Source organism: Neoarius graeffei, chromosome 15 (assembly GCF_027579695.1).
Source record: "Neoarius graeffei isolate fNeoGra1 chromosome 15, fNeoGra1.pri, whole genome shotgun sequence".
Taxonomy (NCBI): Eukaryota; Metazoa; Chordata; class Actinopteri; order Siluriformes; family Ariidae; genus Neoarius; species Neoarius graeffei.
In genome coordinates, this window is record NC_083583.1 from 58,237,005 (window position 1) to 58,252,237 (window position 15,233).

Genomic DNA, 15,233 nt, shown 5'->3' on the forward strand with positions numbered 1-15,233 from the left:
GTACAATGGTGTGCACTCATCAGCCAAAAAGCCAAACTGAGGGCCCAACTCAAGGCCTAAAGAACCGTCTCTAAACTAATTATGACCATGCACCCAGAGATGAAACAGACAAACTCTTTGTCTTAGTTTCCCAGCATTCAGCTTGCTTCAACCATTTTACATTTTGAAGAATAAAAAGAAATGTAAATACTCCTAGTAAACGAGGGAGGGAGGGAAGACAGATGTGGAGGTGGATAGATAAGAGACACAATGAGAGAAATCCACCACTTGCCTCGTTAATGTCTTTGACCAACTCCTTCGTTATATAAGGAACAAGACTGAATTTTATGTAAGACGTTTTGTTTTTTCCACAGGAGAATGTTGTAGCGACTTCCGAGTCTGGGAACACAGCCTTAGAGTTCGCTTATGCCCTCATTCGAGCTGTACGAGTGGTGTTCCGTAATTGTTTTTAAAATCCAGAGCACCTCTGCCCGAAGTGTCGGGGTTCCACCGACACCCATCATGCCACTGCTTGGCCCTTGTGTTGTTGCTAGCCTTGCCGCTGATGCCTGGCTTGGCTGATGCTGCTGACGTTCGACAGTGGTGCTAGTGCCAACTCCGTGCAGAACTGAGCGATGGGCTGGTGGCGGTGGAGGGCAGATACAATGTGCTTTGAGCTCTTCATGTGAGACTCTAAAGCAAAATGACCTATAGTGGACAACTTGGTCTTTTGACAAACAGCATCTTGCTTCAACGTCGCTTCCAGGAACCTCCCTCACCCAATCACGATATCTTTCATCTGAAAGCCACTGCTGATTTAAAACGACACTTCCCCATGCTGCGATTCGCGGAGTCTCCTCTCCACCGTGGAGTCTCCTCTCCACCACGGACTCCGACGATTGCGCCGGTGCAAAAATGTATCAATATTGTTTTTCTTTGCGCATACTCCAAGAAATTCACTGATGTTGCGCAAAACCCACGTTTTCACATCGTAGAATAGTATGAGTAAATTTAAGACCTTTGTTTAAAAAATTAAGACTTGGGCAAAGCAATTTAAGACTTTTAAGACCCTGCGGCTACCATGTACTGGAAAATGAACAACTCGACCAAATGCACCGTATGAGTTCGGAGTGTTCAAACAAGCTAGTGGACTAGTAACTTTTAACTAGTTTCATATGAGACTGATATCTATCTCATCTCATTATCTCTAGCTGCTTTATCCTGTTCTACAGGGTCGCAGGCAAGCTGGAGCCTATCCCAGCTGACTACAGGCGAAAGGCGGGGTACACCCTGGACAAGTCGCCAGGTCATCACAGGGCTGACACATAGACACAGACAACCATTCACACCTACGGTCAATTTAGAGTCACCAGTTAACCTAACCTGCATGTCTTTGGACTGTGGGGGAAACCGGAGCACCCGGAGGAAACCCACGCGGACACGGGGAGAACATGCAAACTCCGCACAGAAAGGCCCTCGCCGGCCACGGGGCTCGAACCCGGACCTTCTTGCTGTGAGGCGACAGCGCTAACCACTACACCACCGTGCCGCCCTTGAGACTGATATTTCCCATAAAATGTGTTAGTAAATAACCCCATGTTATTTTTAAGTGCTGGATAAAAACCCATCTATCTTATGTAAATATAGTTGAGTGGTTGGGGTCCCTGTGGTGGTACACAGTCGTTTGTACAGTTGTAAAAGCACTCAAATCAGCCCAATATGTTACCATATTCTCTTCAGTATGGAGCGCTGCTATTAATGACCCAAAAGAACGTGAATCTAGAACACAATAAATTAAACAGCATCCTATAAAGAGATGAAGTGTTCATATGTGCTGTGACTTTAGATTAGATTCACACACCTTTCAGGTTTCAGCACTGGGAGTTCTTTTTTGTAGTAACAAACCTAATTTTTTTTTTTTTTTTCTTTTCCAGATGTAAACTTTCAAGAACTCCACTAATCAAGGAAATGCTTCACGGATGGAGAGTTGCCTTCTCGCGTGGATAACTGGCTCTGCACACACACACACACCTACTGTATGATATGCAACAATCACTGTGCTGTGAGGGGTAGAATCACACATTACTCAACACTGCCTTCTCATGAAAACATGCTTTTTTTTTGTAGAAAATGTATTTTAGGGCTTATTGAGGGTTTGTAAACTCATTAGACAAGAGAACTACTTATCTACCAAAGAGTTATGTTGATCGTGTTCAGTTTTTAAGTATACATTTGATGAAAAAGCTGGCAGCACTGAGCAGTGCGAGTCAGTTGACCCCAATTCAGCTTTGAAGCCTCAGTCACGTTGTAGGCTGAATGAATGGGGTTTATGGGGAAGATAAGCACAGTTTGCCCCTTTTCCCTCAGCATGTCTTAACTCAAGAGTTTGTGCCATAATGATGGAATTATGACTTGCAAACTTAATTTTTTGGTTACTAAAAATCATTATTACGTGACTATTTTGCCTTTGACACAGCAACCCCAAACAAAATGAATTGTACTTATACACTTGTGTTTTTCTATATTGTCTAATTCTGCACCACACAATGATTAAAATACAAGGCTAAATCTGCAGATCACACTGATAGGGTTGTGTTGATTTTTCTTTTGTTTTCTACTTTAAAATAACCAATAAAGAGTTTGATAACTGAGCAGGAAAGTAGAAGTTGTCTTTATATTGTTTCTACATTAACAAAATAAAACCAGTTACTAACTGAAGGGTGGTACTATTTCTTTATTTAGTGGTTTATTGAAGACAATCACTCCTATTTAAAAAAAAAAAAAAAAAACTTTAAAAACCCTGTACATTTATTCACGTTAAAAGTAAGATGTACACCAAAAAAAACTACAACTTCATGAAACTGCCTTAAATCAGAGATATTCACCAATTGCAGAGGGGGGAAAAATTTGCAAAACAAAACCATCCTTGTGGAAAGAGAAGGTCTTGAGGCAATACATGGGGGTGGATGCACGAGGACTGGAGTCGTATTGATCAGGGCAGGCCTGCAGCCAAGATGCTGCCCAGTAACGTACGATCCTTCAGCGCATTCTCCACATCCTTCTCCTCAATCTTCAATGAGATCTGGTCATATATTAAAAAGCCAAGGAGGATTAAAGTTAGTTTATTAAGTAAAACACCAAGATCATGAGTTCTTCTGTAGGACAAGCCTACTTAAGATTAACCAGAACATCATAGACATAGCTCATCTGGCCTGCCCTCAAAATAACCGAAATGTGAGAGAGGACCAAATTTTGTTCCCTGAGGGAAGATACAATTCTGGTCAGAAGAAAAACTCGTTAAGTGTTGTGCAGGTCTTTCAAAAAAAACACAATCAGAACAGAGAACTAAAGGAAAGAGATACGGTTTAACCAAATTATGGACAACAGATGCCATACTATGAGCTTAATATACACTATAATGAATATTTTTTAAAATCAAAGCTTTATTCCAAGTCTCACGTTTGTTTATTTCCCGGAACTAAAACTGCACAAACCACAATGCTGCTTCACATGACCAAATCAGGCTGTTTTCAAATAGTGGATCAATTTTATCAACTCGCACCATGGTTCAGTTGCACAAACACACTACAGCAATGAAATAAAGTGTAACAGTAAAATGCTCATTTTTCAATGATCTAACTGAATTTTGACAAACATCAAATATTCGCTCTAGCCCTGTCACACACGAGTTAGTCTTCATTCATGGTCACCGGTACACGTTTTCTCTCCCGGATTGGAATCAAAATGCAGATAAAAAAAATTAAAAAGGTGCTTACCTTGGTGAGTCGTGCTTCTTTGGCCTTCCTGAGAGAGAAGATACCTCTGCTTTCTAGCAAACCGCACAATGACAGACACTCGCTTTGGCCCACTCCACTGACCTGCCTCCGCTGGCACAGTTTACTGTAGGTCTCACACAGCTGCAACCACAAGAGCACAGGACTTCAAGTTTCATTTCTGGATCTAGGACAATAGACCCTCTTCTCCTACAACGGATCCAATGCTTGAATAAAAGCTTCCAATTAAAAATTGACATCAGTAAGATCAATACAAGCAACAGACCCTCTCAATCTGTAAAATTTGTGCACACCCAAAAAAAGAACCCCACTCACCTTGCCCAGCTGGATCTCTCGACTCTTGCCATTACGCATAAGCAGGAGCAGGCAGCAGATCAGCAGTTTCTGCTGCAGAGGGAAACTTTCACCTTCCTCTCTCCCGCTAGAGGCCATTCGGTCTCCATACACCTCCGACAACACCCGCGCCACTTGAGGAACACTTACAGGTTGCACTGCAATGAAGGGGGGGGACAAAAGAAACTCACTTTAGACATTTCCTCAAAAGCAAGCAAGCACAGCTAGAAAACAAAAACAACTAGCAATACGGAGGATTTGCTCCTATTGCCTCATTTCTGGCAGCACAGTGGTTTAGTGGTTAGCGCTGTTGCCTCACAGCAAGAAGGTCCTGGGTTCGAGCCCAGCAGCTGACAGGGGCCTTTCTGTGTGGAGTTTGTATTGTTATCTGCGTGGGTTTCCTCCGGGTGCTCCGGTTTCCCCCACAGTCCAAAGACATGCAGGTTAGGTTAACTGGTGACTCTAAATTGACCGTAGGTGTGAATGTGAATGATTGTCTGTGTCTATGTGTCAGCCCTGTGATGACCTGGCGACTTGTCCAGGGTGTACCCCGCCTTTCGCCCGTAGTCAGCTGGGATAGGCTCCAGCTCGCCTGCGACCCTGTAGAACAGGATAAAGCGGCTACAGATAATGGATGGATGCGTCACCTCTTCTGTGTGAAAGGAATTAACTCTCCATACCAGGAGGTGGCAGCAGTCTGTAAAACTCAGCTTTCAAAAATAAACAGCATACTACTGTACCAAATTAGCATACAATCTCCTACTCTCAGGACCAATAATGAACTATTCTGGCATCCTGTTTAGTATGGTAGTTTACTATGGCCAAGCTCCTAACCTAGCTTCCATTTACACGTTCATGAATTTCAGTCAACGCCCAGTTAACGGTTCCTTTAAGAAGCATCAATTAAAGGAAGCAATCATTGTATTCTCAAAAGGATTCATGTCTTGAGATATTTTTTTTATATTTCTAGAAAGCTAGTGAGCAAGTAAAGCAAATATGCACCCTCCGCTTGCTCAGTAGTAAATTAGGTCACATTAATCAGATTATTTACTCGCTTACCTTTAGTAGAATTATTTGTCAATTCCAAAGACATTCTGGATCTGTTGTTCGATTCGACCATCTCTACAGCTCTCCTGTGGGGTGAGGGAGGGGGGTGAGGGAGGGAGGGAAAGGCAAATTTGAGAATGATGCGTAATTTAAAAAAAAAAAAAAAAAAAAAGGAGTGGGGGGAGGTCTAAACCATGTTAAAGGAGAACTGAAGTCATTTTTAAACTTGCTTTATTTCGTGTTATTCAATTACGTTTTCAGTTTTAGTAACCTTATTTCGTGACTCGTCTTGGCAACTAATTGCAATTAAATATTATACTTATCGGCCTATTCGGTTTTTAGCCGTGTTGAATTTAGTTCGTTTTGGGGGCATCGTGGCTCAGGTGGATGGGGCGCTGTGCCGTGGATCCGGGTTCGATTCCGGCCCGGGTTCGTTTCCCGATCCCTCCCTGTCTCTCTCCCGCTCGTTTCTTGTCTCTACGCTGTCCTATCCAATAAAGGTGGAAAAAGCCCCAAAAAAAATAATCTAAAAAAAAAAAAAAAAAAAAAAAGAATTTAGTTCGTTTGGTCCACGGCAGGTGTCGCTTATCCACGCGATCTTCACGAGACTTCGAAGCGTGACGTGTCAGTGCCGCCATTTTGAAAACGGTTTTCCAAACGAAGTATTGCACAAAAATGAGTTTAAATGACGATTACTGCCTACTTTTTTCAAACTTTCCTGATTGCTATCAAAACACACAACTTCCGGCTCGATTACGTCAGCATTCGAAAGAGGGCGCGCGCGTCTTTTGATGACGCTGGCAGATGTCGGTCACTTTGATTTGCGCCGTACGTTTTACTTCCGTCCTACGATGTCTCGCACAGGTCTCAACGAATCTCGTTTACGGCCGTTGCTCTGACATATGGACTGATATATTACAGAGCATATTTCAAAACACTCATAACTTGCTATAGCAGCGACAAAATAGCGATCAAACGCATTCCGATATTTAATAAAATGAGGAAAAATAGAATTTTGATTAAAAAATTCAGCAGAGCGGTCATACCTGCAGATGTCTAGTGCTTTTCGGGCATCTCCTGAAACTGCAGAGACTTTTCTGGCACAAAACTGAACAGCAGCAGCATCGAGAACACCTTCTCCTGACACCTGAAAGAGGAAGAGGTGAAAGGTTAAACAGTAAAACGGGGGTGTAAAAGCATTTCTATAATTCTTAACAAATCAAATGACAAAAAGGACACCAATTTCAAAACTCCTGACTCTGTCTGTTATGTATCTCCTTACCTGTCTGAGCCGGTCCTGGACGATAGCTGCCAGCTCCTGGCGACTGTAGGGTGGGAAGTGAAGCAACTGTGGTCTGCAGTGAGGCTTAGCCTGCAGTCTGGGCAAAATACGGTCCGTCAGGTCGAGGGCGTTCGCGATGCCTGAGTATTGAAAGATTAAAACAAGTTCATTTAGGAAACACGGTCATTCCTAATGCTGAATTTTGTATAGCAAGATAAGATAGCGCTGGACATGAAAACACCACGCTTATTCCTTTGTACACAGACCACACGACATACATACAAGCCTCACCGATGAGACACAGCCGAGACTTAGGAAGATACGGCCATTCAAAAATGGTATAGAGAACATCTTGGGCCTTGCTGTCCAGCTGATCCATCTCATCCAGAACCAACAGACTGCCATAAAAAACACCAAAGAAAAATCACAAAAAGGCCACAGCATATAGATACTGCACAGAGAAAGGAGGACTTGCTATAGTAAAGACACCTCCAGCCTCGACTGCACACTTACACAGTGGGGCCTGAACTGGTCAGCAGTTTCTCAAGCTTGCCATCACTGTGGCCTCTGGATGCTCCCAGCTTTTCAGCCAGAAGAGGGAAGACTGAATGGGAGCTACGCAACGTCATGCAGTTAATCACCACCGTCTGCACTCCTTTCAGGAAAGCCTGGAACACAAGAAGTGGACACAAAGTTAGATTTGTATAATAGATGGTTCAAGTATTCTACAGTGGTGCTTCAAAGTTTGTGAACCCTTTAGAATTTTCTATATATGACCTAAAACATAATCAGATTTTCACACAAGTCCTAAAAGTAAATAAAGAGTTAAACAAATGAGACAAAAATATTATACTTGGTCATTTATTTATTGAGGAAAATGATCCAATATTACATATCTGTGAGTGGCAAAAGTATGTGAACCTTTGCTTTCAGTATCTGGTGTGACCCCCTTGTGCAGCAATAACTGCAACTAAACGTTTGCGGTAACTGTTGATCAGTCCTGCACACCGGCTTGGAGGAATTTTAGCCCATTCCTCCGTACAGAACAGCTTCAACTCTGGGATGTTGGTGGGTTTCCTCACATGAACTGCTCGCTTCAGGTCCTTCCACAACATTTCGATTGGATTAAGGTCAGGACTTTGACTTGGCCATTCCAAAACATTAACTTTATTCTTCTTTAACCATTCTTTGGTAGAACAACTTGTGTGCTTAGGGTCGTTGTCTTGCTGCATGACCCACCTTCTCTTGAGATTCAGTTCATGGACAGATGTCCTGACATTTTCCTTTAGAATTCGCTGGTATAATTCAGAATCCATTGTTCCATCAATGATGGCAAGCCATCCTGGCCCAGATGCAGCAAAACAGGCCCAAACCATGATACTACCACCACCATGTTTCACAGATGGGAGAAGGTTCTTATGCTGGAATGCAGTGTTTTCCTTTCTCCAAACATAACGCTTCTCATTTACAACCCCAATTCCAAAAAAAGTTGGGACAAAGTACAAATTGTAAATAAAAACGGAATGCAATAATTTACAAAATCTCAAAAACTAATATTGTATTCACAATAGAACATAAACAACATATCAAATGTCGAAAGTGAGACATTTTGAAATTTCATGACAGCAACACATCTCAAAAAAGTTGGGACGGGGCAATAAGAGGCTGGAAAAGTTAAAAGGTACAAAAAAGGAACAGCTGGAGGACCAAATTGCGACTCATTAGGTCAACTGGCAATAGGTCATTAACATGACTGGGTATAAAAAGAGCATCTTGGAGTGGCAGCGGCTCTCAGAAGTAAAGATGGGAAGAGGATCACCAATCCCCCTAATTCTGCGCCGACAAATAGTGGAGCAATATCAGAAAGGAGTTCGACAGTGTAAAATTGCAAAGAGTTTGAACATATCATCATCTACAGTGCATAATATCATCAAAAGATTCAGAGAATCTCTGTGCGTAAGGGTCAAGGCTGGAAAACCATACTGGGTGCCCGTGATCTTCAGGCCCTTAGACGGCACTGCATCACATACAGGCATGCTTCTGTATTGGAAATCACAAAATGGCCTCAGGAATATTTCCAGAGAACATTATCTGTGAACACAATCCACCGTGCCATCCGCCGTTGCCAGCTAAAACTCTATAGTTCAAAGAAGCCGCCGTATCTAAACATGATCCAGAAGCGCAGATGTCTTCTCTGGGCCAAGGCTCATTTAAAATGGACTGTGGCAAAGTGGAAAACTGTTCTGTGGTCAGACGAATCAAAATTTGAAGTTCTTTATGGAAATCAGGAACGCCGTGTCATTCGGACTAAAGAGGAGAAGGATGACCCAAGTTGTTATCAGCGCTCAGTTCAGAAGCCTGCATCTCTGATGGTATGGGGTTGTATTAGTGCGTGTGGCATGGGCAGCTTACACATCTGGAAAGACACCGTCAATGCTGAAAGGTATATCCAGGTTCTAGAGCAACATATGCTCCCATCCAGACGACGTCTCTTTCAGGGAAGACCTTGCATTTTCCAACATGACAATGCCAAACCACATACTGCATCAATTACAGCATCATGGCTGCGTAGAAGAAGGGTCCGGGTACTGAACTGACCAGCCTGCAGTCCAGATCTTTCACCCACAGAAAACATTTGGCGCATCATAAAACGGAAGATACGACAAAAAAGACCTAAGACAGTTGAGCAACTAGAATCCTACATTAGACAAGAATGGGTTAACATTCCTATCCCTAAACTTGAGCAACTTGTCTCCTCAGTCCCCAGACGTTTACAGACTGTTGTAAAGAGAAAAGGGGATGTCTCACAGTGGGAAACATGGCCTTGTCCCGACTTTGAGATGTGTTGTTGTCATGAAATTTAAAAATCACTTAAATTTTTCTCTTTAAATGATACATTTTCTCAGTTTAAACATTTGATATGTCATCTATGTTCTATTCTGAATAAAATATGGAATTTTGAAACTTCCACATCATTGCATTTCATTTTTATTTACAATTTGTACTTTGTCTCAACTTTTTTGGAATCGGGGTTGTAAACCAAAAAGTTCTATTTTGGTCTCATCCGTCCACAACACATTTTTCCAATAGCCTTCTGGCTTGTCCACGTGATCTTTAGCAAACTGCAATCGAGCAGCAATGTTCTTTTTAGAGAGCAGTGGCTTTCTCCTTGCAACCCTTCCATACACACCATCGATGTTCAGTGTTCCGATGGTGGACTCATGAACATTAGCCAATGTGAGAGAGGCCTTCAGTTGCTTAGAAGTTACCCTGGGGTCCTTTGTGACCTCACCGACTATTACACGCCTTGCTCTTGGAGTGATCTTTGTTGGTCGACCACTCCTGGGGAGGGTAACAATGGTCTTGAATTTCCTCCATTTGTACACAATCTGTCTGACTGTGGATTGGTGGAGTCCAAACTCTTTAGAGATGGTTTTGTAACCTTTTCCAGCCTGATGAGCGTCAACAACACTTTTTCTGAGGTCCTCAGAAATCTCCTTTGTTTGTGCCATGATACACTTCCACAAACATGTGTTGTGAAGATCAGACTTTGATAGATCCCTGTTCTTTAAATAAAACAGGGTGCCCACTCACACCTGATTGTCATCCCATTGATTGAAAACACCTGACTCTAATTTACCTTCAAATTAACTGCTAATCCTAGAGGTTCACATACTTTTGCCACTCACAGATATGTAATATTGGATCATTTTCCTCAATAAATAAATGAGCAAGTATAATATTTTTGTCTCATTTGTTTAACTGGGTTCTCTTTATCTACTTTTAGGACTTGTGTGAAAATCTGATGATGCTTTAGGTCATATTTATGCAGAAATATAGAAAATTCTAAAGGGTTCACAAACTTTCAAGCACCACTGTAGCTTGAAATGCTGAAGTGGTATTGGATTTCACAGTCCAACTCAGATACACTGGACATTCACAGCATGCTGACTGATAACACACACTATCCAGGTCACAATTTGTTTTTAACCCTCTGGCACTGTGCCTGTGCAATCTTCTGTCGCAAAGTTATACAAAACAGTCAGTTTTCCATCAGTTTTCCATTCCACTGTAACTACATCCACATGTCAAAGCTGGGAATCTTTCTGAACCACTACAGTAACGGTTTGTTTGAAAATTCTTACTGATGCAGCCCAAATCACTTGCTCATCACCGAGATCAACATACAAGTAAAAACTGATGTGCTGTGGCTGTCGCGTGGTTTGGTTGCTAGTGTAATGTAATAATACATGGTGAGCTAGTGTACTAAAAAGAGTATTGATACAGAATTGGGGGAAATTAATGAGTTCATGACTTATCTGCTTCGAATAACATTTCCAATGTTGCACATATGGGTTTAGACAAAACAGCAGCAAGTCATTTTTGAGTTTCAGCTCCAAGTTACGGTGTTCTGTACCCGCATCGCATGGGAAAGATTATTCAAGTCAGGCTAGTATCGAGTTTTATTCCTAGCTTTTTTCAATTTGAGAGCAGTATATATTCATTTCACGTCCACGTTTTGAACCTTCACTCTCAAACAGCCTCCGTTCAGATGCAAATTTGCTCTGCTCCTGCTCAAAATAGCCCTTGCTCTCAGCCCATGTTTACATTAGACCGTATCAGCGGATCATCAGATTAACGTTTTTAAAACGATTAGCGTGCACACAGCAACGCCAATACACGGATACGCTCGGCTCCGCAGGCATCCTGCGCTCCAAATCACTCCGCCCTGAACAGCGAGTGCCCTCTGGAGGGTGCGCACTCCGGCCCTGCGCAGCTCACACAGCGCGCGAGTGAAGCGCACAAGCAGTGATTCGGGACTGAGCCGCTGTGTGTGTGATCCCAGCGCATATCACTTACCACTTGCAAGTGGAAGGATGGCAAGCCTAAAGACAATCATAACTACACAATGGGCAGTATTTGCATCAGTATTTGCAGTATTTTCATACTTTTATACTCTTTAATGAAAGGTGATACAAGGCGGAAGTCCGCGCCGTTTTTCAGCAGTCGCGTCACATGACCAACGCCAGCGAATCAGGAAGGTGGATGTCACAGTGACGTTGTCCAATGACGACGCCAGCTAGAGCTCAGCACAGCGTATCCGCGTATCTCAATGTTTACACAGCACCGGACCAGACACGATCTGGATTGAATACATGGACCCTGGCGGATTCCTGTTTCCCGGCGTTTCCAGGCGGTTTAATGTAAACAGACAGTGCATCCGTGAAGAAAACAAGACAGATACGGTCTAATGTAAACTTGGCCTCAGACTGCTTTCGTGCACTCGTGAATCTTCTGCTCACGGATTTCTGTTCTCTCGGATTTTAGTGAGACGATCCTATCCTATCAAAATTCACCAACCAACAGAATGCATGGTATGACACGATTATAAATATTCAAACAACTCGGGCATTAAAAACTCAACAAGGAGTGACATGCTCGATAAATCCTGAAAGAACAGAACAGATTAAGAGCAGAAAGAGCTGGAGCTTTGTTTCTGTTATCAGAGGAACACAGTCCTGTGCAAAATAGTATTTTATATATACTGTATATCTTTTTGTTTGGTTCTCATCCACCTCTAGGTTTTTTATATATATATATATATATATATATATATATATATATATATATATATATATATATATATATATATATAAAAATACCCACACACCGCGCTGTGTCAGGACAGAACGGCTACACTGATTCAGTTACAGGTTGCCAGGTCTGTATTTAAAAAAAAAAACAAAAAAAAAAACACTCACAACCTACACACTAAATTTTAAACTTAAACATTATCCTGTCTGTCATGACGCAGCGCAGTTTTTTTCCCTCCTTTCTTTAACCTAGAGGTGGATGATATATAAATTAAAAAAAAAAAAAACACCCCTGACACATCACACACACACATTTATCTCTAGCCGCTTTATCCTTCTACAGGGTCGCAGGCAAGCTGGAGCCTATCCCAGCTGACTACGGGCGAAAGGCGGGGTACACCCTGGACAAGTCGCCAGGTCATCACAGACACCCCTGACAAATATTCTCAAACACAGAAGTCTTGGCACCCTATTGTTTTCTCCATACAAACTTTGTTATAGATTTCTATTTTATGATTTCTACATTATCGAGTAATGAACCTACAGTCTGAGAGAGTTCTACACAAACACACCGAACTTTACAACAGCTGCATGCATGCGACATGGAAATAAATCGACTAAGGCAGGAAAAACTATTTGGATAAAAATTGTTATTGCCCGTTACAAGTAAAAGTAAAACATAACCATTAACCAAACTTCAACTCAATGTGTGATCTTCATTTTATGTTGCAATTCACAACTATTCTATGGTTTTCTGGAAAAAAAAGGATTAGTACTCGCAAAATAGGGAGCAAGTGATAATATGGAAGGGTGTGTGTGTGTGTGTGTGTGTGTGTGTGTGTAGTGGGTTTAAAAGTTTACGTCAAGCCCTGCTACACCAAACAAAAAACTCCAGCCTGCCGTCCCAGGCGTCGGTGCTATTGATCCGTCTCACCACGTGGTGTCTCAATTAGCCCGTTATCCTGCCACACTACTAGGCAGAAGTGCAGAAATCCACCTACTGCACGGCCTGTTCTCAAAACCCACCTTGCGTTCTTGAAGCACACAGTTCAAGCAGGCCGTCTTCCCTGTTCCGGGAGCTCCAGAGATGTACAGGCTGGATGGCTTGCCAGGCACCACGTGTCTCTCCAGGAAGGAGACGATAACGCCTCGCTCGGTTTCTCGAGAGAGCAGTCGCTCAGGCACGGCTGTGTGAAGAGTCTGTTTCACACACTGGTACTGCGATTCTGAAAGACGGCAGCATATTTAGATCAATCACCCCGCCAATGATGACTGGGGGGGTGGGAGAACCCACCACCATCCGCAATGCCAAATTTCAAAGTCGTCAGCTTAAAACTAGAACTTACTTTTTGTAACTGGGGTGGACGCCTTCTCCAGGGCATGGGACTCAGCTTTGGTGGGCTCTTTCAGGCATTTGGGAGAAGGGCAAGTCAAGGATGAAACAGGGGATTTAAAGTCTGCTGAAGTAGGCTGAGGAGGAGATGCAAAGACAGGAGTGTTCTCATTAAAGGACAGCTTGTGAGGAGAACCTAGTGAGGGACGGCTCTGTTTGGGTGGAGAACCCTGAACAGATGGCGGCAGGTTGCATCCATTCTCATCACCTGGAAGAGAGATTGAAATTTAAAAAAAAAAAAAAAAGTTTGATCAGTATTTCTCACACACACACACACTTCTGTTTAGAAATGCCAGCAGAGTGGATGTGTGCACATTTTTGAATACCTGTGCGCTTCCTGGGGCTCAGAGGGAGTCTCCCAGACGAAGGGATGCTCTGGAGGACGTGGCGTCTGGGGGACAGAGGAATGGCCAGGATGTCTGCAACATTCGTCTTTCTGGGAGAAAGAGGGATGTTTCGGATGTCCACAGATGCCTTTGCGGGAGAAAGCGGGACGCTTCGGACACTCAGGTTCGTCTTTCTGGGAGACAACGGGAAGGTTCGAGTGTCCAGAACATGCTTCGAGTCAGGCTGGGATGAACTTTTGGGTTGGGAATGGGAAGAGATCCTGGACGACTTGCGCTTGGGGAATTGGAGAGTTGGCTGTCTCTGAGAGCGAGTGGTGGGCATTTTCACCAGATCGGACTGGAGCGCTGAACAAAGTAGATTTAAGAAGAAGAAGAAACCTTTGTCACATACACACTTCAAGCACAGTGAAATTCATCTTCTGCATTTAACCCATCTGAAGCAGTGAACATATGCGCACACGTAGGGAGAAGCACCTTGCTCAAGGGCACTTCAGCCCAAGGCCGCCCCACGTCAACCTAACCGCATGCCTTTGGACTAGAAGTAATACTATAAAATTGTCTAAGTGTATGTATATTCTGCATTCAAGTGCAGCTGAAGACAGACATTCACACAGGAAGAACTCATCTTTAGTAGGTCTGATCACTACGGTTTAAAAGAGAATTATTGTGTCTAATAATAATAATAATAATAATAATAATAATAATAATTCCTCTTTGAGCAGGAGGACCTGTGTGTTAAACAGAGTCAGATTGGAGTCTAGGACCCGGAAGCACTCAGGCCTTCAGGAGGAGCTCCTCATGGCACCTCAGACTCAACCCAACTCCAGGAAACCAAACCAAACCAAACCAAACAGCCTGCTGGTAAAATAAAGCAGAAATCCTACAGAGTTAAACCTGAAGAAGCTCCATCATTCCTGACCTACAGTCTGTTTAGTGATCTCTCTCTCTCTCTCTCTCTCTCTCTCGTATTTGGCGCCAAGAGACTCAAACACACAGCTACAACTTCCGGGTTTAAACTCCTGGACTCTTACTCTATACACCGCTACACATCTCACACACACAGCTCTCTCTCTCTCTGTAGGCTCATTTTGTACAGGACAAATCCTCAGATCTTACCGGATATCAGGAATAAACCGTTTCTTTCTGTTTGCAGTCACAAACCCGCTCTGACACCTCCAGCTCCTTCTCTCACACACACCATCAGCTGGCGCGCTCTCGCAGGAGCTGAGTTCTGATTGGCTAGCTCGAAATCAAAGGAACTAAACATCCAATAGGAACGCTGGCCCCGCCCCTTGTAGGGTTGGACCGGGTTTAGATGGCGGGTAGTTCCTTTGATGACACATGACTGAGGAAAAAAAATCCCGGCAAATTTTAGTGTGTGATGGGTACGGAAGCCGAGAGAGGCCCTTCATATGATCCTTTTTTTTATTCACCTTGTTATCCCGAGATAACGACATAATTAAT

At 43.0% G+C, this 15,233-nt stretch overlaps 2 protein-coding genes across 3 annotated transcripts in view; one reads left to right on the plus strand and one right to left on the minus strand.

Annotated features, from left to right (window-relative positions):
* jupa (junction plakoglobin a) overlaps nt 1-2,697 on the plus strand; it is a 44,553-nt gene extending 41,856 nt beyond the window's left edge. For both annotated transcript variants that reach the window (XM_060941708.1, XM_060941707.1), the window contains one exon: nt 1,914-2,697. In XM_060941708.1, the coding sequence (XP_060797691.1) occupies nt 1,914-1,939 (26 nt within the window). In that variant the 3' untranslated portion in view covers nt 1,940-2,697. The remainder of the gene's footprint in view (nt 1-1,913) is intronic.
* Nucleotides 2,698-2,706: 9 nt separating this feature from the next.
* On the minus strand, nt 2,707-14,995 carry cdc6 (cell division cycle 6 homolog (S. cerevisiae)). The gene is made up of 12 exons (XM_060941709.1): nt 14,886-14,995; nt 13,749-14,114; nt 13,376-13,630; nt 13,056-13,255; nt 6,949-7,103; nt 6,727-6,833; nt 6,436-6,575; nt 6,200-6,300; nt 5,166-5,239; nt 4,089-4,264; nt 3,756-3,896; nt 2,707-3,061 (listed from the first exon to the last, which is right to left on the minus strand). The coding sequence occupies exons 2-12, from the start codon at nt 14,089-14,091 to the stop codon at nt 2,972-2,974; spliced, it is 1,782 nt and encodes a 593-aa protein (XP_060797692.1). The 5' UTR covers nt 14,092-14,114; nt 14,886-14,995; the 3' UTR covers nt 2,707-2,971.
* Nucleotides 14,996-15,233: the final 238 nt, after the last annotated feature.